At 54.5% G+C, this 25,966-nt stretch overlaps 3 protein-coding genes across 13 annotated transcripts in view; all 3 read left to right on the top strand.

Moving 5' to 3' along the window:
* Positions 1-25,966, top strand: part of LOC101950089 (zinc finger protein 420-like) — a 124,606-nt gene that overhangs the window by 84,057 nt on the left and 14,583 nt on the right. The gene's annotated exons all lie outside the window — the stretch shown is intronic.
* Positions 716-10,385, top strand: LOC101951044 (zinc finger protein 436-like). Of its 6 annotated transcripts, XM_065564968.1 has the most exons (6): positions 717-843; positions 1,744-1,961; positions 3,831-3,919; positions 4,445-4,571; positions 5,177-5,290; positions 5,614-10,385. In XM_065564968.1, exons 3-6 carry the CDS (start codon positions 3,896-3,898, stop codon positions 6,963-6,965), a joined length of 1,617 nt encoding a protein of 538 aa, XP_065421040.1. In that variant the 5' UTR covers positions 717-843; positions 1,744-1,961; positions 3,831-3,895; the 3' UTR covers positions 6,966-10,385. The 6 variants fall into 6 exon arrangements, with proteins under 6 accessions (XP_065421042.1, XP_065421038.1, XP_065421040.1 ...); XM_065564970.1 differs by lacking the exon at positions 1,744-1,961 and having other exon boundaries at positions 716-843; positions 5,617-10,385; XM_065564966.1 differs by lacking the exon at positions 1,744-1,961 and having other exon boundaries at positions 716-843.
* On the top strand, positions 723-21,089 carry LOC101952562 (zinc finger protein 420-like). 6 transcript variants are annotated; one of them, XR_010592074.1, is made up of 5 exons: positions 723-843; positions 14,432-14,558; positions 15,590-15,703; positions 16,072-18,552; positions 20,740-21,089. XR_010592074.1 is itself a non-coding variant. In XM_065564866.1 (4 exons), exons 2-4 carry the CDS (start codon positions 14,432-14,434, stop codon positions 18,195-18,197), a joined length of 2,364 nt encoding a protein of 787 aa, XP_065420938.1. In that variant the 5' UTR covers positions 723-843; the 3' UTR covers positions 18,198-21,089. The 6 variants fall into 6 exon arrangements, 5 of the variants coding, with proteins under 5 accessions (XP_065420938.1, XP_065420936.1, XP_065420939.1 ...); XM_065564866.1 differs by having other exon boundaries at positions 16,075-21,089; XM_065564864.1 differs by having other exon boundaries at positions 16,072-21,089.

Raw genomic sequence — 25,966 nt, 5'->3', positions numbered from 1 at the left:
GTGCCCGATGGGGAGCTGCGGTCAGTGCCCACACAGGGGAGCCAGCTGGGAGAGGGGCAGAGGGGATCCCTGGGAAGGGGGTAGACATGAAGGGGTTTAAATAGAGCCCAGGGGTGGGTTCATCTGGACCTACAAGTAACCAGCAGAACCCAGTGGCAAACCTCTGATAGCTCCATGACCCGAGGGAGGGGAGCTGAGCTGGGAGCTCCTGCGCAGGGCTGGTAGCCAGCGAGTGTGGTGTGGAGACAAGAGACCAGCTCTGCCCAACTGCTCCCTGTGCCAGTCTGTTACCAGAACAAATCACACACAGAGTGTCCCGGCTCCCCTCGCCCCTGGAGTCTCTGGAACAACACGAGTCTCCCTAGAAACCCCCTTCTGCCCCCTCCCCGGGATCTGCACGTCTCCCTTCTGTCCCCCCATTGATCCTATTGGGATCCAGGCAAGATCTACATAGCTCTGGGAGAAGCTGCCCTGCCTCGGGGAGGTGGGGCCCCCAGGGGGCAGGGTCTGGGGCAGGGGGCTGCAGCGCGATGAGTTGATCGCTAGGACCCAGGAGCAGCTGGGAAGCGGCTCTGGGGGGAGCGATCGCTGGGCTCAGGCCCGGCAGCAGGAAGTGACTCGCAGCCGCTGTGGTGACTCTGGCTCCAGGCTCCTGGCGAGATCCCCGAGCCCCGGCGGCTGGTGCTGGGAGCCCGGAGCCCTGGCTGCAGCCGGGAGAGGGGAATCTCCAGCAGGGCCCTTCCCGCTGCTCCCCAGGAGCCTCTCCCAGGGCAGAGCCCCCAGCCCGGCCAGGCCCCTTCCCGGCCCGGCCCCTGCCCCAGGGGGGCCCCGCTCGGAGGGAAGGTAAGAGAGACCCGTCACCCCCGGGCGCAGGGGGAGGAGAGCAGGCGGGGGGAGCGGGATGCGGGGGCAGGAGGCGGGTGAAGTGGGATGCAGGGGGAAGGATGGGATGGGGGGGACAGTGGTGCACTGAAGGGAGGATGGGGCGATGCGGGGGAACCGGGCGGGGGGCGGAATTATGGGGCTGAGGGGAACGAGGCTGGAATAGAAGGAAGATGTGGGGGGCACTGCGACGGAAAGGGGGGATGTGGGGAGACTGGCTGGGGAAGGGAGAGACAGAGGCAGGGAGAAGGCAGAGGGGTGGGGAGAGATACAAAGGCAGCTCTTCCGGCCCATGGGACATGAGATGTTGAGGGGCTGCCCTGCCCAGCAGGCAGTGGGGATTTTTTTTCCTCCTAAAACTGTTCAAACAAGGGGACTAACCCCTCAGGGCTCAGAAGCTACAAGGCAAATTCTCACACACAGAGACACACACACACACACACACACACACACAAACCCCTCTCCCTCTCATATTTTAAGGCAAACCCATGATTTAGGGATCTGTCTCCTGAGTGTTTGGGGCTGCCCAGGGCCCTGTTCTGACTCCTGCCCGAAAATCAGATCTCAGCCACACCGGAGTCAGACCGGAGTCACTGCCGGCTCTGACAGGGGGTGTGTGCGAATGGGCTAATGGGATCAGCCTCTGCTTGCCTGTCTTGGGGGCTGCAGGGGCAGGACACGGAGGCTCAGAGGGCCACCAGAGGGCTCCGGTTAATGGCTAAGGGAGAGGAGGAGGCGGGTGTGTGTCTCTCCCTGCTCATGTTATCACAGCCCTGGAGTGCAGCTCCCCGGATCAAAAGCTCCTGTCTCCTCCATTTTGAGCTGGGGGCCCAGACTGAGACGCTGTTTCTTGTCCAGCAGAGTCTGAGCCTGGGAGAGACCTTCATCAAAGCCCCTTCACTGCCCAGCCCAGGTGGGAACTTTCTTGGTGGCTGGAATCAGCCCCAGGGGCAGCCTGGGGCTCTGCTGACACCAGCCCCTGAGCCGCAGCCTACAGGTGATGGGGAGACCTGGGGGACAGGGCTGGGGCCGGGCAGGAAAGTGACTCTGCACAAAGGGCCCCTTTCCAGGACCTGCTGGTGAGTTTGTACCGGAGGGGGAGGCTTCCCCTGGGCCTGCGGCTCCCAGATCTGTTGCCCCTCACACAACCAAGTTCAAACTGATCAGTCTACTGAAGAGCAAATGCCCATGTAACTGGGGCAGAATCAGTTCTCCCAGACAGAGGGAAGGGGAGAAAGGGAAGGTGATAGAAACAGAGAGTGACCAGACTGGAAGGGGCAGCAGGAGCAGTAAGCGGGAAGGGAGGTTCCCAGTTCCCAGACCTGCCCCGATCCATTCCCCTGGACAGACTGACTCTCTTGGGAACAAGAGGAGGAGCTGAGAGAGGAAAGCCAGGTGCTGTCTCTCTTGAATCACTGGGCTGCTCGGAAGGTGGGGGGACGTGCTGCCTTTGGGGACAGTCTCAGGGGGAATCCCCCAAAGCGGCTCCTTTGATTCTGCTCTTTTTCTAGCATTCAGCTCAGGGATGCTCTAACTGGGACAGTTTAAAAGTGCCCCGGGGGGTTCAGTTCTGCTGGGAGGGGCCTGGCCTGGGTGGTAATAAACTAACTGGGTTTCTTCCCAGCATGGCAGAGTCCAGAGCATCTGTCTGCAGGGAGATACTCCTGAGGGCATTCTGCACCAAAAAAATAAACATTTTGTGCACAGTATTTTAAAATTCTGCAATTTTTTTGTCAAATAAATGTGGAGGCTCCAGAATGGGCATTAGGGAGCACAGGCCACGGGCTGCACAGAGGTGGGAGATTACAGTGCAGCTCCCCCCTTCCAGGACACGGACTCAGTGGTGAGGCTGCACCCAACCCTGACACAGCGCAAGGACCAGGCCTGCCCCAGAAACACCCCAGAGCCCTGCCCCCAGTGCCAGGTGCACCAGGTGTGGGCAGGCAGGCTCAGCAAGGCAGGATCCCAGTGTGGAGGGGCTTGGTGTGGGGGGAATCCAGGTGTAGGTTGAGAGGGTCCTGTGTGGAGCAATCTGGGTAGCTCAGTGGGTGATCCATGTGAGGGGGGATCTGGATGCACAAGGGCTTGTTGCAGGGTTCTGGGTGGAACAGTAATGGGACTCTGCGGGGGGGGGGGTCCAGGTGAAGGTGGTTGGGGCTCAACAGGGTGAGGTCAGAGTGTGGGTGGGGGATAGATCTCAGCCCGGGGGTCTGGGAGTTGGAGGCTTAATGGGGGCATCCAGATGCTGGGGAGTGGGGCTCAGTGGGGTTGCGATCCAGGTGCATCTAGTTGGGGCTCAGTAGGGTGGGGATCCGGGTGCAGGTGGCTCCTTGGGGTGGTCAAGGTGCAGGAGGAGTGGGGCTTGTCGGGGGGCATTGGGTGCAGAGGGGGGTGAGGCTCAGTGGAAGAGTCTGGGTGTGAGGGGGTCTGGATGCACGGGGGTTGGGCGGATGGGGGAGAAGCTCCCTGTATAGTCATCCATCCCCCTGCAGCTGAGGAGCAATGGGTGCAGGAAGCGTGGGTGGGAGGGTGAGTTTGCAGAGCTTCCTATACCAGGGGAGAAATCGGGTGTGTCTGACATGCCCTGGGTGCTGTGCCGGGGAATAGGAAGTCCCATCTTCCGCAGCCCAGCCGGGACTAGCAGCTGAGCCCAGTGCAGGGTAGGAACCACCCTATCCGCCCCACTGTGATTTACCTCTCTGCCAGCTGCCCTGCGCACCAGGAACATACTGCTGGGGAGGGTCGCATGACCGCTTTTGTGGCTTCCCCATCAGGAAGTAATTTTTGTGCGGGGAAACAAAGAAATCTGCGTGGGACATAAATTCTGTGCATGCACAGTAGCGCATAATTCCCCCAGGAGTAAGGGAGAGAGCCTGGGGGGAATTGGGGTGTGAAATGGACTCAAGCCCTTTCTATAACCTCCCCAATCTCCCCTCTCACCCTGATAGGCTGGAGAATCACATCCAGGTTTTGGTCCAGATCTGCCTGTATTCCCACGGGAGAGGGAAGGGAAATGGCTGTGTTGGAGCCAGATCAGGTAGGGGATTTTCAGGGAGCTGAAGGGAGGGTTGTTGTGGAAGGGGAGGGGCAGGAAACACACAGCGTGAGGCAGGGAGGGAGGGGACAGGGTTTGATAAACCCACTGGGAGAGGTTCAACCTGGGCCTGATTTTCCAAACAGGCCCGTTGGGGGGTTGAGCAGGGCTGGGAAAACTGACCAGAGTCCCAGTGCTTGAGCTTGAACCCATTAGCCAGAGGCTACTGTGAAATACAAAGGGAAGCTGTCAGGATTCCTGTCCCCAGCTCAGAGCTCTGCTTCCCGTATCAACTGCGGGTTAGCAGGTGGATGGTAAATGAGTAGACCCTGCCCTCCTCCATCTGCTGGGAGGGACAAGGAGCTCTCAGTTTCTTCCCACCCCCTGAAGCCACCTGGTTGCTCTGAGCAGGGTGAGGGTGGGATTCTGCTACTGTTGTCCTCCCAGAGCTTCCGAGATGTTTATTTTTTCTTCTTCCTTTCCTGTCTGACTAGAGGGATTGTGGCTGGGGGACTCTTGTTGTTTCAGATGCCGGTGACCTTTGAGGAGGTGGCTGTGTATTTCACCCAGGGGCAGGGGGCTCTGCTGGACCCCGCTCAGAGAACCCTCTACAGGGATGTCATGCGGGAGAATTACAAAACTGTGACCTCACTGGGTAAGGGATTCCTGTGCCCTCAGTTATTAGAAAGTTTTGGGACTGCATTTCTGACTCTGGTCAGGTTCTTCCCTGGTCAGTTAGATTGAAGGAGAATGGGTTCCATAATCCACAGCTGCCGTGTGAGAGAAACTTGCATCTTCAAACCCCCTGCAGTGGGACCAGGGTGCCAAAACCTAATGGATGTGCTAAACCATCCCCACCCACCCCCCAGCTTTCAAGGGGATAGACGCTGTGTATTATCCTGTCTGTGTTGTTTCTCGGTTGCTCACAGAATTCCTGGTCACCTCCCTCCTTGGAAATAACACCAGCCATGGGGAGGGCTCTGAGCTTTGCAGGGATTTAACTCCAGAGCTGTGTGTGCATCAGCAAGGCCCCCAAAGTGCACAGATCCTGGGAACTGCTAGTGAGGGCGTAACAATTCTCCCCACCTCCCCAGACATCTGCCTCTCCCAAGGGGGCTCAGCTATGTTCCCATCTCCATGGATTCCAAATTCTCTCAGCACAGCACGGGAACAGGTTCAATTCACAGAATGCCCTTTGTGACACACACTCCCGCAATACTCCATGCACCCTGATCTAGGCTGATTTCACCCCCTGCGCAGGATTTCCCATTCCCAAACCTGACCTGATCGCCCGGCTGGAGCGAGGAGAAGAGCCATGGATCTCCGAACTCCAGGCCTGTGAGGAAAGAGAGATACCAAGAGGCACCCGCACAGGTGAGGACTCAGTGAAACTGACAGAGAAACAATCTGTCGAGTAAAGGAAAAAGTTGAGAAACCCCAAAATGTGCGATGAGCGAGCGCCCTTAGTTCTGCCTCGTCTCAGTCAGGACAGGACTCTAGTCGGCAGAAATCACTCACGGCTTTCCACCCGTCCTGTTAGCTGCAGGAGTTTCCTTCCCAATTTTCCTTCCCTGTGAGTGTTCGGGTGGGAAGTGGAGGCAGAATCAAATTGCTCAGTCTTCACAGCGTTAGTGTGTTGGGTTTTCCCTTTGAGCTATTCCTCTTTCTCCTGGAGTGTCTCTCTCTCTCTCTCCCAGCAGGTGATGAGAGAGTGAGTGAGAAGGAGGAGGGGAGTCATCATGAGGAAGTTCCTGGGGAAGTGGAACCACAGGGGACCTTTGTGGAAAGAGCTGAAGGGAATTTATCCCAGTGCTTGGAACAGGAAGAAGCCTGGGGAAATTGGCACAGGTCAGAGAGGCTGCTGGAAAACCACCCAAAGAAGAAAGTGGACAAATCTATTATATATGGGGGAGGAGACAAGGATCCCACAGCCCAGCAGATGAATCCCCAGGAAGGGAAACCCTACTACTGCCTCCAGTGTGGGGAACAATTCATTCTGAGATCACATCTTGTTACACATCAAACAATCCATACTGGAGAGAAACCCCATAAGTGCCTGGACTGCGGGAAAAGTTTTAGCCGTAGCTCACACCTCATTGGACATTGGAGGACCCACACAGGGGAGAGACCCTATAAATGCCCCCACTGTGGGAAAAGTTTCTCTGAGAGCTCACACCTTATTAGACATCAGAGGATTCATACTGGAGATAAACCTCATCAGTGCCTGCACTGTGGGAAAAGTTTCATTCAGAAAACAGACCTTATATCACATCAGACAATCCACACAGGAGAGAAGCCCTATAAATGCTTGAACTGTGGGAAAAGCTTCAATAACCGCTCAAACCTTACTAAGCATCGGCAAATCCACACAAGAGAGAGACCCTATAAATGCCTGGACTGTGGGGAAAGTTTCAGCCACAAATCAGACCTTACTGAACACTGGAGAATCCAGAGGGGAGAAAGACCCTATAAATGCCTCGATTGTGGGAAAAGTTTCACACAGAGATCAGGCCTTGTTACACATCAGAGAATCCACACAGGAGAGAAACCCTATAAGTGCTTGGACTGTGGGAAAAGTTTCACACACAGATCGGCCCGTAATAGACATCAGACAATCCACACAGGAGAGAGACCCCATAAGTGCTTGGAGTGTGGGAAAAATTTCACACGGAGATCAGCCCTTATTACACATCAGGCAACCCACACAGGCGAGAGACCCCATAAGTGCTTGGACTGTGGGAAAAGTTTCCCACACAGATCATCTCTTATTAGACACCAGGCGAGCCACACGGGAGAAAGACCCTATAAATGCCTCGACTGTGGGAAAAGTTTCATGCACAGATCAAACCTCATCTTACATCAGAGAATCCACACGGGCTATAAACCTCATGAATGCCTTGCTTGTGGGAAAAGCTTCAGTAAGAGCTCAAACCTCACTAAACATCGGAAAACCCACAAGGGTGAGAGCAACCCTAGGAATAGCTTTACTGCGGGAAAAGATTCAATCCGAGCTCACACTTCAGCGACACAGAAAACAGCGGGACCTTGAATGTGGGGGCAGCTTCATTTGGTGCTTCCATGGTATCAGGCATCCGCAAATCCGAACAGGAAAGAAACCTCTGAGATGTTCTCAGTGTGGAAAATGCTCCATGTGGCGCTAACAGCATGTTGGACATCAGGGACTCCTCCGCACAGCAGGGAAATTCTCTCAGCGCCCTGACTAGGGCTGGCCCTGGTGACAAACCCATTTCCTCATTCCCACACACATAAGGGGCATTTGGCTCCCAAGGATCCAGCTGCCCATCGCTGGGGTGAGGCTCCAGCAGCAGCCAAACATCAGCTGGTCAGTGACCCTCTGGCTCTGCCTGGTCTAAGCAAACCCCAGACAGAGGAGGAGAAGCCCCGATCAGCCCCTCCTCCCTGCTGCAGTCCTGGTTACTGAGCTGATGGGACACAGGTGGGGAGAAGGAAGAGGGAGAAACCCCTCCAGATGCTCTCTCTGCCTGGCTGAAGTCCCCTTCTAGAAACAAGAAAATTACTACAAAAATAGTAAAATCCTATGTACAAGAATAAAAACAGTCTTCCTGGAAAGATTGGACAGTGCAGCACTCAGGATGAGAAGACAGCAGAAGCAGTGACTTGGATCCTGTGGCGGTGAGAAGGAACTGAAGATGCGGTCGGTCTGTCCCACCCCTTATTGACTGGGGTGAACCCACAAGGTGGTACAAGGGCACATGCGTGGACCAATGGACACTCCTACTTTGAAAAGCTCCGGGCACAGTGTATGTGCATAATCCTCATGGAATACAATAGGGACTATCACTCAAAGAAGAAAGACACTTGGGCCAGGCCCCAGCTTCACTCTAGACACCTGTCCCTGCCCCCCATCTTCCACCAGCCCCAGGGCTGTGCTCCCCCACTTACCTGAAACTGTTCCCTGCAGGGGGAGTGTCCATGGAGTTGGTAACTCCTCTCCTCCCCTCCCCAAATTCCCCAGGGCGCTAGGTTCTGGGGGATTAAAGGTTAAGGGACAAGGAGGTATTTTGGAAGGAAACTAGACATTGAAAGGTTGTGGCTGGGGGAGATGGGAAGCAGGGGGAGCTAGGTGCTGGGGCTATCGAGTGTTTGGGGATCAGGGGATAAGAGGTTAGGTAGATCACAGGGGCAGAGACGTGCTGCCTCTCCTCACTTACACCCTCTGCCCCTTTTCCCTGCCCCCTCTGCATTCAAACAGCACCACTGAGCGGCAGTGATTCTCACAGCCTTTTGTGGGAGGCCTGGAGATCCTACCTCTCCAGCATCAGCCACGGAGGTGCTCTCTGTGGTAGGAAATGTAGTTGGGATTAGCCAGCGCATCTCTGTGACCCTCCACCAGATTCCTCCGGGGCTATGGTGGGGAGAGAAGTGACAGGCCTGGGGCTGGGTTTAGGGAGGGGCGCCCTGCGACAGGGCCGAGCCGCCGTGGCTGGGTCCGGGCTGGGTTCAGGGCCGGGCTGCTGCGGCTGGGTCCGGGCTATGCCCCGCCACCCTGGCTGGCATTGGGCCGAGTAGGGGTGCCCTGGCCACGGCATAGCTGGGGCTGAGGTGCCACCCCAGCAGGTCTGGGCTGCAGCATAGCTGGGGCCGGGGAAGGGGCACCATGGCAGGTCCCTGGGCAAGTTCCCTGAGCACCTGCGCAGAGCTAAATAGGCTGTTGCACAGCCTTAGGTAGGGACAGTGAAATGTGGTGTTTTCGCTTCTGTGCTATTTCAGGTTGATGGGGTGAGTCCAAGAGATTCCCTCCTTCCCCCAACACCATCATCCTCCACTCTCCACACAGCAGCCTCTGTCCCAGCAATGGAGAGTTTTATCCTGGCCCCGTTCTACCCCTCCGCCTCCCAAGGTGTCACTTTCTATCGTGTCCCTGGCTCTCCATGACAGAAAGTGTCCAAATCCAAATAGAATATCAGGGTTGGAAGGGAGCTCAGGAGGTCATCTAGTCCAACCCCCTGCTCAAAGCAGGACCAATCCCCAAACAGATTTTTTCCCCAGATCCCTAAAGGGCACCCTCAAGGATTGAACTCAAAACCTTGGGTTTAGCAGGCCAATGCTCAAACCACTGAGCTATCCCTCCCCCCTCATCTGAAGGCACATTTTGACCTTTCAGATCTTATAGCACTGTTTGCATCTCTTGGTAAAATAGCTCCCAGTTTTTCTCCAGGCTAGTCCACATCGTTTTTAGATGGGAAGCTGCTTTGTTTTTATTATTAGGATGATGCTAAAACTTGTGTAACTAACATGACAAAATAATGAGGCGAGAATAGGGTGACCAGATGTCCCGATTTTATAGGGACAGTCCTGATATTTGGGGTTTTGGCTTATACAGGCATCTATTACCCCCACCCTCTGTCCCGATTTTTCACACTTGCTGTCTGGTCACCCTAGGCGAGAAGTAAAGCAGGTTTAGCACTTTAGAAGAAAATGGGAAAATATATTGTCCTGATTTTGAATCTGAAGGTTCTCTGAGATTTCACTTTATGAACATGTTTTATAGCCCACCCTGTATTGTGGGTTTTTCTCTTTTCCCGACCACCGATTGGTCACTCGTTTTGGTATTAGTTTAGCTTGACAGGGTGTAGCTCAGATTTATTGAGGAAATCACAACACAAATGGCCCTTTGTATTTTGACCTTTTTCTGCCCTTTGTCACGGGATTTTTGTGTTGTTAGAACAATGACGATTATCAATATCAGCACAAAGACGGAGATTGAGCGCTAGATTTACACTCAGACACAGAGACTGAAACAGGGAATGAAGTTACTGTCTGATCCCTGCAGAGATGTGAGATACCGTCGGGACGGGGAGAAGATGGGGAGAACAGAACTGGGAAATGGCTGGGTTTGCTCCTCAGAGCCAGAGGGCTGAGGCTGAGAACTGTGAACTCGCTGCATCAGAGCCAGAGAGAGACTAGGCTTGGCCTGAGCATTGTGTGAAGCTGTCCCTGAAATCTAAATGGCTCTGAACAACACCCCAAGGAAAATGATGGGGGAGGGGGCAGCGTCTCCCTATTACTGAAATGCTGCGTAGTTGGGCGCAGGCAAGAAGGGAGCCGGGGATGTCAACAGACCTGGGCAGCCTTGAAGCCAGGCTGATCCCCATCACTGAGGCCAGAGGGAGATGAGGAGCGCTAGAGCCCTGCTGGTCACCCCCTCCCCATCTGTCGCAGTCTCCTATATGGGGACGACAGAAACTGTCTCTGCCCCACTCACCCCTCTAACCTGAGTTCTTTGGATTCCCTGCTCTTGGGGTGTTTGCTTTTGTGACAGGCTACGAGCGCCTCTCCCGGCTTCCCGGCACTTTTCTCCCAGTGTGTAAAAGTTGCTGGTGCATGGGGGAGTTGGGTGGAGCTGTGGGCTGGGCTGAGGGTGGGGAAAGGAGTCTGCCTTTTGCTTGTCCTTTGGAATAATAAAATACAATTTAGTTTCTCCCACTCCCAGTTTCTGTTGTTTTGCATGAAATGGCTGCCAACTGCTGAGGTAAGGTTAAAGGTAAAGGTGATGCAGACGTGATCTGGGATGGAAATGCACAGTGAGGTCACCCGGCCAACTTCATCCCTGCCCTGTCACAGGCTCCTCAAACTTCCCATAAAGGTAAAACTCTCTAAAAACTTGTGCCCCTCTCCCTGACCCCAGTACAAATCAGGAACAGTCTGACTGGGCCATGGGCTCATCCTCCTCTCCCTCCCCCTGGTGCTAATCAGGAGTAATCCCGCTGGTGTCATGTGACCTGTGTACACCAGTGTGAAGTTGTTGTGAGAAGAGAATCAGACTATTGGCCTCTAGTTCTATTTGCAGGAGCAGGAGCGTAGCTAGGGGTGTTCAGGGGAAGCAGCCGTTTCCCCCAGCACATTTTTCAAAAGCAGCACCTGCCGGGCTGGCACTGGGCTCCTGCAGGCAAAGGGGCGGGGTGGCGGGCACGACCGGAGGAGCGAAGGGGCCGGCTCCTCGGCCATCATGCCCTATGCTCAGTGTGGCCCCAACATCGCCGCGGCCACCTCCTGCAGTGGCTCAGGGCTCGGCAGCCGAGCACTCCGCAGCTGGCGGGCAGATCCCCTCTCCCCGGTAGCTTCCTGCTTCCCTCGGCCCGGGCAGCCCAGCATTAGCAAGGGGCGCGATGGCCGAGGAGCCGGCCCCTTTGTTCCTCCGGCCGCGTCATCCGCCCCCTCAATGGCTCCTCCGGAGTCCGGCCGTGCTGCCGCCCCCCCCCCCCCCCCCCCCTTGCCTGCAGGAGTTCAGCGCCGGCCCGGCAGGCGCCGCTTTTGAAAAAAATGCTGGGCTGCCCGGGCCTAGGGAAGCAGGAAGCTGCCGGGGAGAGGGGATCTCACCAGCTGCTGCCCGCCCCACTGCTCCGCTTCCCCCAGCCCCCAGGAGAAGTGAGCAGCACCCGCCCGCCCCCCCTTCCCTGCGCCCGGCCCCCCCCCCGACCGAGCCCCTCCAAGGCCGCAGCATGGCTGGAGGAGCCAAGGGCGCGGGGCGCAGCGCAGCGCGACTGGAGGAGCCAGCCAAGGGGGGGTGGAGCGGCTGGAGGAGGAGCCAAGGGGGGGCGCCTTTTTTATGTTTGCTCCCCATACACTTAGAACCTGGCTACGCCACCGTCACAGCCCACTCCACTCCGCCAGCTCCCAGCCACGGTGCTCTGCTTCCCGCTGCCGGTGAGTGCGGGGAGGTTGGGGAAAGGTTCCCCTTCACTCACTGGCGGTGAGAAGCAGAGCGACGTGGCCCCAGCCCACTCCGCTTCCCTTGCCCCAGCCCCAGCTGAGTCGCTCGTGGGGAGGAGGGGGTGGTGGGAAGCTGAGCGCCACAGCTGGGAGCTGGCGGAGTAGGGCTGGCTGGGGCCGGGCTGCTCCACTTCACGCTGCTGCTGGTGAGCGTGGCAGGGGGGAGGGATCCCTTCCCCAAGCCCCCTCTCCTGAGTGACACGTCTGGGGCCGGGGCTAGGAAAGCAAAGCGGGCTGCTCCCGGCCACCCGCTAAGCCCCTGGGCCACACTGGGCCTGTGGGACCCCCAAAAGTGCTCCCCTACAGTTCCTGCCTCCCAGACCCTGGGGGGGGGGGGGAAGAGGCCTGGGGCCTCACACAGCCCCCCATGGGGGGGCTGCATAGAGCACCCAAATAGCTAGGGACGGCCATGACCACAATATTTGATTATTGGGGAGAAAAGGGGCAAGATTGGAGGATGTAATATCCGCCTATTACATAATTCTATGGTAGAGCAGGAAAACTGGAGGGGATTTCTATCCACTTTACCCTCAAAATATTACAGTAAAAGCATGTTCTGAACGCTGCGAAGTCGAGCAGTGTGAGGCAGGGCCGGAATCAAGGCTGTCTGGGCCTTGTTAATTCAGCCCCCTTGTGTCTGTGCATTATTGTATGATCTTTAATGACAGGATCACACACTGCAGCGCTCATTAACACAGGACCCTGCCTCTTTCAGGGTATGTCTATCTACACTGCAAAAAAAACAAAACCAAAACTCAAGCAAAAGACACTGCAACAAGTCTCAGAGTGGGGGTCAGCTGACTCTGGCTGGGGAGTGGGGTAGGAAGAGGGGCTCAGGCTGTAGGGATAAAATCAGCAGAGCAGATGCTGGGGCTGGAGCCTGGGGTCTGAGATCCTCCCCCCTCTGCCCAGCCCCAAGGTCCCCTGGAAGGGGTTTTCTGTAAAGTACAGCCCTGTTCTGGAACAGTCAGAACTTTAAGGAGTCAAGGGACAACAGTTTGTTAATTTCCCCTGGAGTCACCGAACAGTTCAATTTAAACACAGCAGTTGGATCGATCTCTTTCAGAATCCAATGAACCTTTGAAATGGATTCTTCTGAGGGTGACCTCCAGACAAAAGTCTATTTTGAGCTGTGAGCCAGGCGACAGACCTCTGTTTTCAGGGCAGGGGCCTGCTGCTTTCTCCCCCACCAGAGCTGTGCTAAAAGGCAAATACTTTAGTTCCTGCCCTCTCTGGTGCAATGGATGGGGTCACACCTCCTCTCTTTAGTTTGAGGGGTCTGTTTACCTGAGATGTAAACACAATCTCATTATCTATTCAAGTCCTATGGCAGAAACTCCTGGGGGGGGGGGGGGGTTATATGCATAATTGATGTAGCAAGCCCAGAGGTGCTGGGGCTATGAACTGCCAAGCCCAGATGTGCTAGAGGTAGGAACTGCCAAGCCCAGAGGTTCTTGGGCCATAGGCACGGGACCTAATGGTACAGGGGGTGCTGCAGCACCCTCAGGTTTTAGCCACGGCTCCACCGCTGGCTCCCCACACCCTGTCTGCTGGCCTCCCAGCACCCCACCCAACCCACCGGTGCCTGGGTCCCAGCAGCTGGTCCCCCACCCCTGAGAAATGTGTCCCCTGCTACAAGGCCCCTGGGCAGCCTCTCTAGGACCAGGACATCTCACCCCCATGTGCTTGAGGATTTTGGGGTGCCTCTGGAACAATCCCCAGTCTCCATTAGAAATGTTCCTTTTCCCCCCTCCCTGGGGTCTGGATGTATCTTTTCTGTCTGGTCACTAACAGGGTGGTTTCTATGCACGATGCCTCCTTAATGCGGGGAGAAGCTGCCCATGCCCACGGGCGGTGGGGGCCCCAGGAGGCAGGGTCTGGGGCAGGCGGCTGCAAGTCGCTGCGTTGATCACTAGGACCCAGGAGCAGCTGGGAGGCGGCTCTGGGGGGAGCGATCGCTGGGCTCAGGCCCGGCAGCAGGAAGTGACTCGCAGCCGCTGCGGTGACTCTGGCTCCAGGCTCCTGGCGAGATCCCCGAGCCCCGGCGGCTGGTGCTGGGAGCCCGGAGCCCTGGCTGCAGCCGGGAGAGGGGAATCTCCAGCAGGGCCCTTCCCGCTGCTCCCCAGGAGCCTCTCCCAGGGCAGAGCCCCCAGCCCGGCCAGGCCCCTTCCTGGCCCGGCCCCTGCCCCAGGGGGCCCCGCTCGGAGGGAAGGTAAGAGAGACCCGCCCCCCGTCACCCCCGGGCTGCTCCCAGCGGAGCTGGCTGCGATTCCCGTCCTGGGCCCGGGAAAGCTGCTGCCAGCTCCCGTTATATGCGGGGCCGGGCAGGATAAGCCAGCCTCGGCCGTGCAGAACAGGCCGATTGGGCGGAGGGATTCCCCCATTTCTGAACCAGGAAACGCCCCCCTGGGCAGGGCTGGGAAAACTGACCAGACTCCCAGTGCTGGAGCCTGAACCCACTGGCCAGAGGCTGCTGTGAAATACGAAGGGAAGCTGTTGGGATCCCTGTCCCCGTCGCTGACACAGAGCTCTGCTTCCTGTATCAGCCTGTGGCTGGCAGGCGTGTGGGAAATGAGAAGACCCTGCCCTGCTCCATCTGCTGGGGGGACAAGGAGCTCTCACCTTCTCCCCAACCCCTGAAGTCCCCTGGCTGCTCTGAGCGGGGGTGGGCGTATTCTGCTTTCCCAGGCCTCCTCCCCCGTTACTAGTGGGATTGTGGCTGGGGCAGCAGGTAGTCAGTGCAGGACTCTGTTGTTCCAGATGCCGGTGACCTTCGAGGATGTGGCTGTGTATTTCACCCAGGGGCAGGGGGCTCTGCTGGACCCCGCTCAGAGAGCCCTCTACAGGGACATCATGCAGGAGAATTACGAGATGGTGACCTCGCTGGGTAAGGGATTCCTGTGCTCTGAGCTACTATAAGCCGTGGGGTCTGCATGTCTGACTCTGCTCGGTTGGATTAGGAAGGAATGGGTACCATAGTGCCGTGGTTCTCAAACAGGGGCCCCTGTGGGGCTGCGAGCAGGTGTCAGGGGGGCCGGCAAGCAGGACCGGCATTCGATTTGCTGGGGCCCAGGGCACAAAGCGGAAGCCCCACTGCATGGGGCTGGAGCTAAAGCCTGAGCAACTTAGCTTTGCGGGGTCCCATGTTGTGTGGGACCCTGGGTATTTGCCCTGCTCCCTACCCCCTAATGCTGGTCCTGGCTTTTATATACAAAAAACAGTTGGTGTGGCAGAGGTGGGCTGTGCATTTTTAGACCATGGTGGGGGTCCTCAGAGAGAAAAAGATTAAGTACCCCTGGTAGAGTCCACAGCTCCACAGTGAGAGATACTTTCATCTCCATACCCCATGCAAGGGAACAGGGGAGAGAGAAACCTAATGGACAGGTTAATTCATCCCCATCTCTCCAGCTTTCAAGGGGCCAGAAGCAGGGGATTGTCCTGCCTGTATTATTTCTCCTTCACACACCATTCACTGGCCCTCTTGGGACTAGCTCCATCCCTGGGGAGGGCTCTCGGTGCTGCAGGCTCAGGGGGTGCTGGCACAGTTTGTACAGTGGGGGTGTTGAGAGCCATTGAACCAAACTGTAAACCCTGGATATAATGGAACCCACTTCAAGCCAGGAGATGCGGCAGCTCCCCCAGCACTGCTGGTTCCAGCACCTATGTGCTGGTTTGGAAATAGGCAGGAGTTTAACACCAGAGCTGCGTGTGCCAGAAAGTCCCCCAGAGCGCATCTACCGAGACCTCCTAGTGAGGGTGTGACAACACCCCCCACCCCAGATATCTGCTGCTCCCAAAGGGTCTGAGTTACCACAGTCCCTTTTAGGGTCAGGTTAAACTCAGGGAATGTTCCTTGTGAGAAATATTTGACCAGTGCTCCATGCGCCCTGAACTTGCCTGATTTCACCCCCTGCGCAGGATTCCTCATTCCCAAACCTGACCTGATCGCCCGGCTGGAACGAGGGGAAGAGCCGTGGTTCCCGGATCTCCAGGCCGATGAAGAAAGGGAGAGCCCAAAAGGCTCCTGCACAGGTGAGGAGTCAGGGAAACTGAGACTGAACCACCTTGAGAGTGAAGGAAAAAGCTGGGACTCCCAAAATGTGCTGTGAGCGAGAGCCCTCAGTTCTGCCCCGTCTCACCCAGGTCAGGGCTGCAGTCAGCAGGTGTCATATTATGAAGGCAAATATTAGTTACAGCTTCCCACTCATCCTGTTAGCTGTCGGGAATTTCCTCCATGACTTTCCTTCCGTGGGAGTGTTCGGGTGGGATGTGGAGGCAGAATCCAGTGTCTCCATCTCCCCAATAGTTACTGTGTTGTGTTTTCCCTCTTTGCTATTCCCCTTTCTGTCCTTTCTCCCCGGCACAGGCAGTGACTCCTGTCTGGATTCTCTCTCTCCCAGCAGGTGATAGGACAGTGAATGAGAACAAGGAGGAGAATCAGCAGGAGGAAGGTCCTGGGAAAGCGGAATCGCAGGAGTTGGTTTTGAGAAGAGCTGAAGGGAATTTTTCCCAGTGCTTGGAACAGGGAAATGCCTGGGGAGATCAACACAGATCAGAGATGCAGCTGGGAAACTATCCTGGGAAGAAACTGGATGAATCTATTGAACGTGGCAGAGGATGCAAGGATCCCAAGGAAACTACAGTACAGCAGATAAGTCACAATGAAGAGAAACCTTACAAATGTCTTGACTGTGGGAAAAGTTTCCGTTTCAGTGCCAGCCTTATCAAACATTGGAGAACCCACACAGGAGAGAAGTCCTATAAATGCTTAGAGTGTGGGAAAAGTTTCAGTGAGAAGTCAAACTTTATTACACACCAGAAACTGCACATAGGAGAGAAACCCTATAAATGCCTGGAGTGTGGAAAAAGATTTAGTCAGAGGTCATCGCTTATGGCACATTACAGATCCCACACAGGAGAGAAGCCCTATAAATGTGTAGACTGTGGGAAAAGCTTCAGTAAGAAGCCATGTCTTCTTATACACCAGAGACTGCACACAGGAGAGAGACCATATAAATGCCTTGAGTGTGGGAAAAGTTTTAGTCAGAATTCACACCTTACTGCACATCAGACACTGCACACAGGAGAGAGACCCTATAGATGCCGTGAGTGTGGAAAAAGTTTTAGCAAAAGTTCATCCCTTATTCAACATGGGAGAATCCACACGGGAGAAAGGCCATATAAATGCCTTGAGTGTGGGAAAGGTTTTATCGAAAGTTCATCGCTTACTAAACATGGGAGAATCCACACAGGAGAAAGACCTTATAAATGCCTTGAGTGTGGGAAAAGTTTCAATTTGAAATCAGCCCTTAATTCACATCAGAAAACCCACACAGGAGAGAAACCCCATAAATGCCTGGACTGTGGGAAAACTTTCAGTCAGCGCTCACACCTTAATAAACATAGGAAAATCCACACCGGAGAGAGACCATATAAATGCCTTCAGTGTGGTAGAAGTTTCATTCAGCACTCAAACTTTATTAGACATCCATGTCTGAACACAAGACAGAGACGCTATAAATGCCTTCAGTGTGAGAAAGTTTTCAATGCGGGATCGGACCTTATTAAACATGAGAGAACCCACACTGGAGAGAAACCATATAAATGCTTGGACTGTGGGAAAACTTTTGGTCAGAGCTCACACCTTAGTAAACATAGGAGAATCCACACAGGAGAGAGACCATATAAATGCTTTGAGTGTGGGAAAAATTTCATTCACCACTCAGTCCTTATTAAGCATCAGAGAATCCACACAGGTGACAAACCCTATAAATGCCTCGACTGTGGGAAAAGTTTTGTTGACAGAACAAAACTTACTAGACATCAGGCAATCCACACAGGAGAGAGACCCCATAAATGCTTGGACTGTGGGAAAAGCTTCATTCAGAAGTCACAACTTACTATACACCAGAGAGTTCACACAGGAGATAGACCCTTTAAATGCCTTGATTGTGGGAAAAGTTTTATTCATAACTCAAAGCTTACTACACATCAGAGAACCCACACAGGAGAGAGACCTTATAAATGCCTGGAGTGTGGGAAAACTTTTATTCATAATTCAAAGCTTACTACACATCAGAGAACCCACACAGGAGAGAGACCCTATGGATGCCTTGTGTGTGGGAAAAGGTTTATGGAAAGTTCATCCCTTATTAAACATGGGCGAATCCACACGGGAGAAAGACCCTACAAATGCCTTGAGTGTGGGAAAAGTTTTATGGAAAGTTCATCCCTTATTAAACATGGGCGAATCCACACAGGAGAAAGACCCTATAAATGCCTTGAGTGTGGAAAAAGTTTCCGTTTGAAATCAACCCTTAATACACATCACAAAACTCACACAGGAGAGAAACCCCATAAATGCCTGGAGTGTGGAAAAACTTTCAGTCGGCGCTCACAGCTTACTCAACATGGGAGAATCCACACAGGAGAGAGACCTTATAAATGCCTTGACTGTGGGGAAAGCTTCAATAAGAGCTCAGCGCTGACCAAACATCAGACAATCCACAAGGGTGAGAGACGCTAGAAATAGCTTGACTGCAGGAAAAGATTCAATTTGACTTCCTGCATCAGTGATCGACACAACAGAGAGACCTTCAATGTGGGGGAAGCTTCATTTGGTGCTCCCGGAATATCAGGGATCCACAAATCTGCACAGGGAAGAAACCTCTGAGATGTTCTCAGTGTGGAAAATGCTCCAAGTGGAGCTGACATCAGAGACTCCTCCACACAGCAGGGAAATTATCTGAGTGCCCTGACTAGGGCTGGCCATGGTGACAAACCCATTTCCTCATTCCCACACACATCAGGGGTGTTTGCTTCCCAAGGCTCCGGCTGCCCATCGCTGGGGCGAGGATACAGCAGCAGCTGAGCAGCAACTGGTCAGTGACCCTCTGGCTCTGCCTGGTTTAAGCTCTGTCTGGCAGCTGAGCAGATGGGCCAAAGGTAGGGGAAGGAAGAGGGAGAAACTCCTCCAGACGCTCCCTCTGTTTGGCTGAAATTCCCTTCTCTCCCTTCCCCTCCCAGCCGGGATCCCCCTGCCATGGAGATGAGAAGAAGGACACTTGGGCCAGGCCCCATCTTCACTCTAGACCTCTGTCCCCATCCCCATCTTCCACCAGCTCCTGGGCTGCGCTCCCCACTTACATGGAGCTGTTCCCTGCAGGGGGAGTGTCCCTGGGGGCTGGTAACTTCTTCCGTCCCCAAATCCCCCAGGGCACTGGGTTCTGTGGGTCAAATATTGAGGGACCAGGAGGATGGGTTTTGGGGAGGGAATTGGGGTTGAATGATTGGGGTTGGTGGAGCTGTGAAGCAGGAGGAGCTGGGTGCTGGGGTATCGAGTGTTTGGGGATCATGGGATAAGAGGCGAGGGAGAGCATAGAGATAGAGAGGTGCTGCCTCTCATCACTCTCCCCTCCTGCCCCTTCTCCCTGCCCCCTCTGCATTCAGACAGCACCACTGAGAGAGGCTGGTTCCCACAGAGCCATTTGGGGAAGGCTGAGAGATCCCACCTCTGCTTCCGAGCATTTGTCTATGGTAGGAAATGTGGTTGGGATTGGCCAGCGCATCTCTGTGACCCTCTACCAGATTTCCTAGTGTAAACTCAGCCTTACACATAAGATGCTCAGGACAAGATTTTGTCATGGATATTTTTAGTAAAAGTCACAGACAGGTGACGGGCAATAAAGAAAAATTCACAGAAGCCCATGACATTTACTAATAATATCCGTGACAAATGGGGAGGTAGAAGGCTGCAGCACCCATTGCTACTGGGGCCCTGGGGTCTCATGGCAGCTGGGGCTCTGTGAGCTGCATGGGCCCCCTGCCACCCGTGGCTCAGAGCTCTGGGGCCCCTGCCACCCATGGCAGCTGGGAGCTGCGGGGGTCCCAGCCACCCGCCATAACTCATAGATCTGGAGGCCACCCCTGGGAGCCGGGTACTGCAGGGTAACCCCATGGCCTCCGGGGGGAGCTCTCGGATACTGTGGACAGCAGGGGGACCCTGCAGCTCAGAGCTGCCACGGGCTGAAGTCACGGAAGTCTCTGGAAGTCACAAATTCCGTGACTTCCATTACCTCTGTAAGAAAATCGTGTTCTGACTCCCTCCCATTAGCAGAGTGATAATTAGTCCCTGAGTTCCCCTTGTGGAGCTGGATTGTCTCATTCCCAGATAGTCTCACATTACTCCAGGCCCCGCTGACAAGCATTTAGTGTTTCTATATTTTCTGGCTTATGCACCAGAATTAACTAGATGCTAAAAATGTGGGAGAAGAGACAGTAAAATGTGGTGTGTTATTTCAGAGCGATGGGGTGAGTCTGAGGGTTTCCCTCCCTCCCCCAGCACCATCACCCTCCACTCTCCACACAGCAGCCTCTGTCCAAGTGATGGAGAGTTTTATCATGTCCCCGTTCTACCCCTTCACCTACCAAGGTGTCACTTACTACCATGTCCCTGGCTCTCCATGCTTAGGAATCACAGTTTTGATGTCTATGATCCTAAGTTAGACTCCAGAGGGCTGGAGAAGGAAGTGTTACAGATCTGGGAGTGGGCGGGGAAATCCCATTGACTCTAAAGCATAGTTTGACCTTTCAGATCCTATAGCCCTGTTTGCATCTATTTGTGAAATTGCTTCCCGGCTTTTTCCTAGGCTAGTCCAGATCATTTGTAGATGGGAAGATTTGTGTTTCTTTTTCTTTCTTTTAGTATAATGATGCTAAAACTTTTGCAACTAATACAACCAAATAATGAGGCGAGAAGTGAACCTGGTTTAGCCCCTACAGAAGAAAATGGGTACATTTATTTTCCTGATTTTGAGTCTTAAATGATTCTCTGAGATTTCATTTTATGAACATGAAACTGTTTTATAGGCCACTCTGGATTGTGGGTTTTTCTCTCTTTGTGAAGGCCATTTGGTCACATACGTGGATATTTAATTTGACAGGATTTATTGAGAACTTCACGAGACAAATGATCATTTGCCAAAATAGTCCTTTTTTAGTTTTGTTATTTTAATCTTTATCTAACATCTTTGTCATGAGATTTTTTTCTGTGGTTTGAACAATGACAGTGATCAGTATCTCTCAGCACAACCACTGATGATGCAAGTTAGATTCACAGTGCGAGAGACAGAGGAATGAAGTTACTGCCTGATCCCTGCAGTGATGTGAGGTACCGTGTGACGGGGAGAAGGGGGGGTGGGGGAACAGAGCTGGGAAACTGCTGGGTTTGCTCCTCAAAGCCAGGCGACTGAGGCTGAGAACTGTGAACTCGCTGCATCAGAGCCAAAGAGCGACTGGACTTGGCCTGTCAGTGTCATTTGAAGCTGCCCCTGAAATCTAAAGGATCATGAATGATGCCCCAAAAAATAATAGAAGGTAGGGGACAGCATCTCCCTATTGCTGAGATGCCGAGGTTGGGCGCAGGCAAGAAGGGAGCCGGGGATATCAACAGACCTGGGCAGCCTTGAAGCCAGGCTGACCTGCATCACTGAGGCCAGAGGGAAATGAGGAACCTGACAGCCCAGCTGATCACCCCCTCCCCATCTACCGCAGCGTCCTGTGTTGTGGTGTCAGAGAATCTCTTTGCCCCACTCACCCCACACTGATCCCTCTTATGACTAACCCCTTGTTCCCCATGCTCCCCACTTGTGTATGGTTCTGATATATAGTGTACAAAGAGTGCCTGGTGTGGGATCATTGGAAAACTCATGGTCTGCTGAATATTATGCCACTGAAATGCATGCAACACCAGTGCATGTAGAATGGGGAGATTTTACTGTATGTTTGTTACTAGGGTGACCATATTCCAGGTGCCCAAAAAGAGGCCACTGATGAGGGGTGGGAGCCTGGGGGGGTACAGTTGTGGGTGCTGGGGGGTGGTGCGGTGGGGGTACTGATGAGGTGAGGTCAGTGTCGGTCATGGTCACAGTGGCAGGGTGCTGACACAAGCCCAGAACGCAGTGATAGCTGTCCCTCAGCACCTACCTGCTGGACCTCCTGCCCAGGGATGGGGCCTGGGTGGGTGGGATCCAGCAGCAATCAATCAGCTGCAGACGCAGGGGAATGGACCAATCAGCCTTGGATGCCAGGGAATAGACCAATTGGGAAGCTGACCAATCAGGGCTATTTCTGAGCTGCAGCCCGTCTGCTCTGCAGAACCTCCGGGCATTTGTTGTTATAGGAAAACCCTGCTCAGACAGAGAAAGCAGGTTCAAAAAAGAGGCTCTGTCCGGGAAAACCCGGACACATGGTAACCTTATTTGTTACTGAAACATGTCGTTGTTCTGGGGAACGCCCACAGACTAACTCCTCAGAGACAACATAGAACTGACCATCTGTATTAGAAAACTATTATCTGGCCATCCACCAATAGGAGGAAGGGGGTAAACAAAGACATTTATAATTCATCTGAAGGATGGTTTGGAGCTCATGGAGTTGCCTGAGGCCATCACCTAGCAAAGACTATAAAGGGTCTGAGTATAAGAAGTGAGAGTCTTGCCCACATGCTCAGGGTTTAACTGATCACCATATTTGGGGTCGGGAAGGAATTTTCCCCCAGGGCAGATTGGCAGAGGCCCTGGAGGTTTTTCACCTTCCTCTGCAGCGTGGGGCACGGGTCACTTGCTGGAGGATTCTCTGCACCTTGAGGTCTTTAAACCACTATTTGAGGTCTTCAGTAACTCAGACATAGGTTAGGGGTTTGTTACAGGAGTGGGTGGGTGAGATTCTGTGGCCTGCGTTGTGCAGGAGGTCACACTAGATGATCATAATGGTCCCTTCTGACCTTAAAGTCTATGAGTCTGCACTTCAGACCTATGCCACCTACTGTATATACTCGATCATAAGCCGATTCGTTTATAAGCCGACCCCCCACAAGATGGATAAGTAAAAATGGAAAAATTTTATGACCCGTTCATTCAAGGGTGAGCAAACTTTGGCTCCCGGGTCATGAGGATAAGCCGCTGGCAGGCCGAGATGGTAGGTTTACCTCCGTGCCTGCGGACGCTCGAGGTAAACAAAAGTAAACAAAGGTTTCAGAGTAGCAGCCATGTTAGTCTGTATCCGCAAAAAGAACAGGAGTACTTGTGGCACCTTAGAGAACAAATTTATTAGAGCATAAGCTTTCGTGGACTACAGCCCACTTCTTCGGATGCATACAGAGTGGAATAAATATTGAGGAGATATATACACACACACATACAGAGAGCATAAACAAGTGGGAGTTGTCTTCCAACTCTGAGAGGCCAATTAAGTAAGAGAAAAAAAACTTTTGAAGTGATAATCAAGATAGCCCAGTACAGACAGTTTGATAAGAAGTGTGAGAATACTTACAAGGGGAGATAGATTCAATGTTTGTAATGGCTCAGCCATTCCCAAAAGTAAACAAAGTGTCCCGGTGCGCCAGCTGCTTACTCTGACGGGTCGGGACAGCAACTGGTGGGGAAACTTTTTTGGGGGAGAAGCTGGGGGTCAGGGGAGTAACCCCTGTGACCACCCCCCCACATGACCCCACCCCTAGCCCAGACCCCCACACTCTCCCCATCCCATCCCTTCCCACCTTATCTGGGGAGGGCCAGGGGAGGATGTCTCTGGTCTAGCTGGAGCTGCTCCGACAGGCGTGGCTGCAGCCTGCTCTGGTGGGCCAGACCGGGTGGCGCGGCCACAGCATGTTCCAGCAGGCTGGGCCGGGCGGCAGGGCCACAGGGTGCTCTGGGGGCGGGGGCGGAGCCGAGCGGCACGGCTGCAGCCTGCCAGCCCCGGAGCTGCAGCTGCTTCAGAGGCTGGGGGGAGAGCAGCGTGGCCAGAAGTGGAGAGAGACTGGCCCCACCTCTTCCCTTCTGGCTCTGCTGCCTCTCCTTGCTCCCTCTTTTGGAGGGAGGGGCTGTGTCCCCCCTCCACCTCTCTATACCGTTCATAAGCCAACCCCCTTCTCTGGTGCTTCCCTTTTTTACTAAAAAAATTCGGCTTATGAATGAGTACATACAGTATATTAGCTTGACTTACAGCCACCACAGTAATTGCTGCAGTAGCCGATGTCCACACTACCCTCCTTCATTCACTGGGGCGTGTCCTGCCAAGGAGCTCTTCAACCAACCTAAGAGGGACAGTGTGGGGAGCCGAGAGCCCAATCATCTCCAGCGGCAGCTCCCTCAATAGGCGCCGACTTCTCCTCTGCCCGGGTGGGTGCTCGACCCCCCCTCCCTGGCCCTGCCCCTACCCCACCCCTATTCCACCCCTTCCCCAAAGTCCCCATCCCACCCTGCCTTTTCCCACTCCAGCCCTGCCCTGCCTCTTCTCCGCCTGCTCCCCTGAGCTCACTGTGTGCCCGCTCCTCCCCCTCCCAGAAAGTCCTAAGCACCGCCAAACAGCTGTTAGGCAGAGGGGGGAGGGTGGGAAAGCGCTGAGAGGGAGGGAGGGAGGGGAAGGAGCGGGGATGCGGTGTGCTGGGGGGGAGAGAAGGAGGCCAGGAGGGGGTAGCTTGGCTGCCAGTGGGTGTGGAGCACCTGCTAATTTTTCCCTGTGGGTTCTCCAGCCCCAGAGCACCCACAGAGTTGGTGCCTATGGCTCCCTCCCTGGAGCCTAGCTGACCCACAGGCTCTGGGTGGGCTGCCCCCCCGCCACTCCCTGTTCTCTGTAAAGAGTGGGGGAAACCACCTGGGGCATCTCACCCCCTGTTCCCTGCTGTGAGTGTGGGAAAGCCACCTGGAGCTCCTCCCCCCCGCCCATCATTCCTCTCCCAGTTTGACACCAGACCATTGATAACTATTTGGAGTACAGTCTTTCAACCAGTTGTGCACCCACCTTATAGTAATTTCAGCTATACCAATGAATTTCTCCCTGCTGGTCAGAACTGAGTCTAACCCGGCTATCCCATGGTTACTTCCCCCACCATAAGAAAGCAGAAGTTCTCCCCGACATGTTCCCAGCACTTATTGCACATTGGCTGCTGCTGATAGGGTAGCCAAGTGCCCGGTTTTTGACCAGAAAGTGCAGTCAAAAAGGGAACTTGACATTGTCCTGTCAGATCTACTGATCGGACACCCAAAGTCTAGTTACTGCAGGCAGGGAGGCACTGGGTCATCACCCACACCAGCCCCTACTCAGCCAGAGCTGCCTCCTACCTGCATTGGGCAGCTGCAGCTCCCAGCCCCGGCTCCACAGGCAAGTCCCTCCTGACCTGGGCAGGGAGGGAGGAAGAGGAGTGGATGAGGGAGGAGCCTTGGGGGAAGAGGCGGGGCAGGTGTGGGGACTCGGGAGGAGATGGGGCAGGGGAGGTTCTGGCAATCCTGCTGGAGTGTCTGTTTTAAATTACCAAGTTGGCAACCCAAGTTGCTCGCTGAGAGGCTATGAAAAATATTAACAAACATACAAATATCATTTTTCACAGCAGCAGAGTTACTAGCTAGCAATAAATATTTTACAATGATTTTGATGTGTATCTGGGTAAAGGGACTGTTGGCCCCTTACTGAAACTTAGTGGGGTTTTTTCATTGGCCCTCTCCCAGACCAAAAGCCAGGGGAAGGGCCAATGAGAAATCAAGGCCCTGAGACTAGTCCCCAGGGCCAATGGGGACAGGCTACTGTTCTAGGTCAGCCTCGTTGACAGGACAGGCAGGCCAATGAGGGAGTCAGGAGCCCGTCCTCTGTGTGAGCTGGAGCTGCCTGCCAGAGAAGGGCAGAGCTAAGGGGAGAGCAGAAGCCTGAGCTGGGCTGGAGGCAGAGCAGCAACAGCCAGAAGCAGAGAGGCGCAGCCCAGGGAGCTGAGCTGGAGGCAGAGCAGCAGCAGCAGCGCTGAGGCAGAGGGGAGCTGGGGCTGGAGCAGTCCAGAGCCGGGTGCTGTGAGCAGCTGGGGAGAGCAAGGGGGACCCTGGGCAGAGGGCCCAGCGCAGTGAGATGCCCCCAGCCAAGGGGCCTTGCAGGCCAGACTTGGAGGGGGAGCATAACCCCGACAGGAGAGGACTGATGCTGGGAAGAAGGGTCCTGCACCTAGAGCCTGACAGCGTGTGGCCACCACCAGAGCACGTGTCTGACCTGCAGCATCCCTGCAGCACAGCCAGGGCCTGGGACATGTGAGGAACAGTCTGTGAACTGCCCTGACATTCCAGAGACGCTGTTTGTGGTTCCCCCTGTGCCCACAGAGTGGGGTGATGTGTTTTCCTTTCACCTTTCTCATTTCCCCCCTCCCATCTTTTTTTTTTAATTACTTGCTGTTTAATGAATTGTATTTGTTCTGAACTCTATGCAATGGTCAGTGAAGATGTCAGGGAAGCGGCCAGAGCGAAGAGAGTACCCCGC

Source organism: Chrysemys picta, chromosome 12 (assembly GCF_011386835.1).
Source record: "Chrysemys picta bellii isolate R12L10 chromosome 12, ASM1138683v2, whole genome shotgun sequence".
NCBI classification, from domain to species: domain Eukaryota; kingdom Metazoa; phylum Chordata; order Testudines; family Emydidae; genus Chrysemys; species Chrysemys picta.
Note: the sequence above shows the minus strand (reverse complement) of the source record. Positions and strands in the feature narration are given on the sequence as shown.

Coding starts and splice junctions, on each gene's coding strand:
- LOC101951044 (XM_065564966.1), top strand. CDS start 3,896: ATGGCTGTGTTGGAGCCAGATCAG. Junction 3,920..4,444: donor CTGTGTTGGAGCCAGATCAG/GTAGGGGATTTT, acceptor TTGTTGTTTCAG/ATGCCGGTGACCTTTGAGGA. Junction 5,291..5,613: donor ACCAAGAGGCACCCGCACAG/GTGAGGACTCAG, acceptor TCTCTCTCCCAG/CAGGTGATGAGAGAGTGAGT.
- LOC101952562 (XM_065564864.1), top strand. CDS start 14,432: ATGCCGGTGACCTTCGAGGATGTGGCTGTGTATTTCACCCAGGGGCAG. Junction 14,559..15,589: donor CGAGATGGTGACCTCGCTGG/GTAAGGGATTCC, acceptor CCCCCTGCGCAG/GATTCCTCATTCCCAAACCT. Junction 15,704..16,071: donor CCCAAAAGGCTCCTGCACAG/GTGAGGAGTCAG, acceptor TCTCTCTCCCAG/CAGGTGATAGGACAGTGAAT.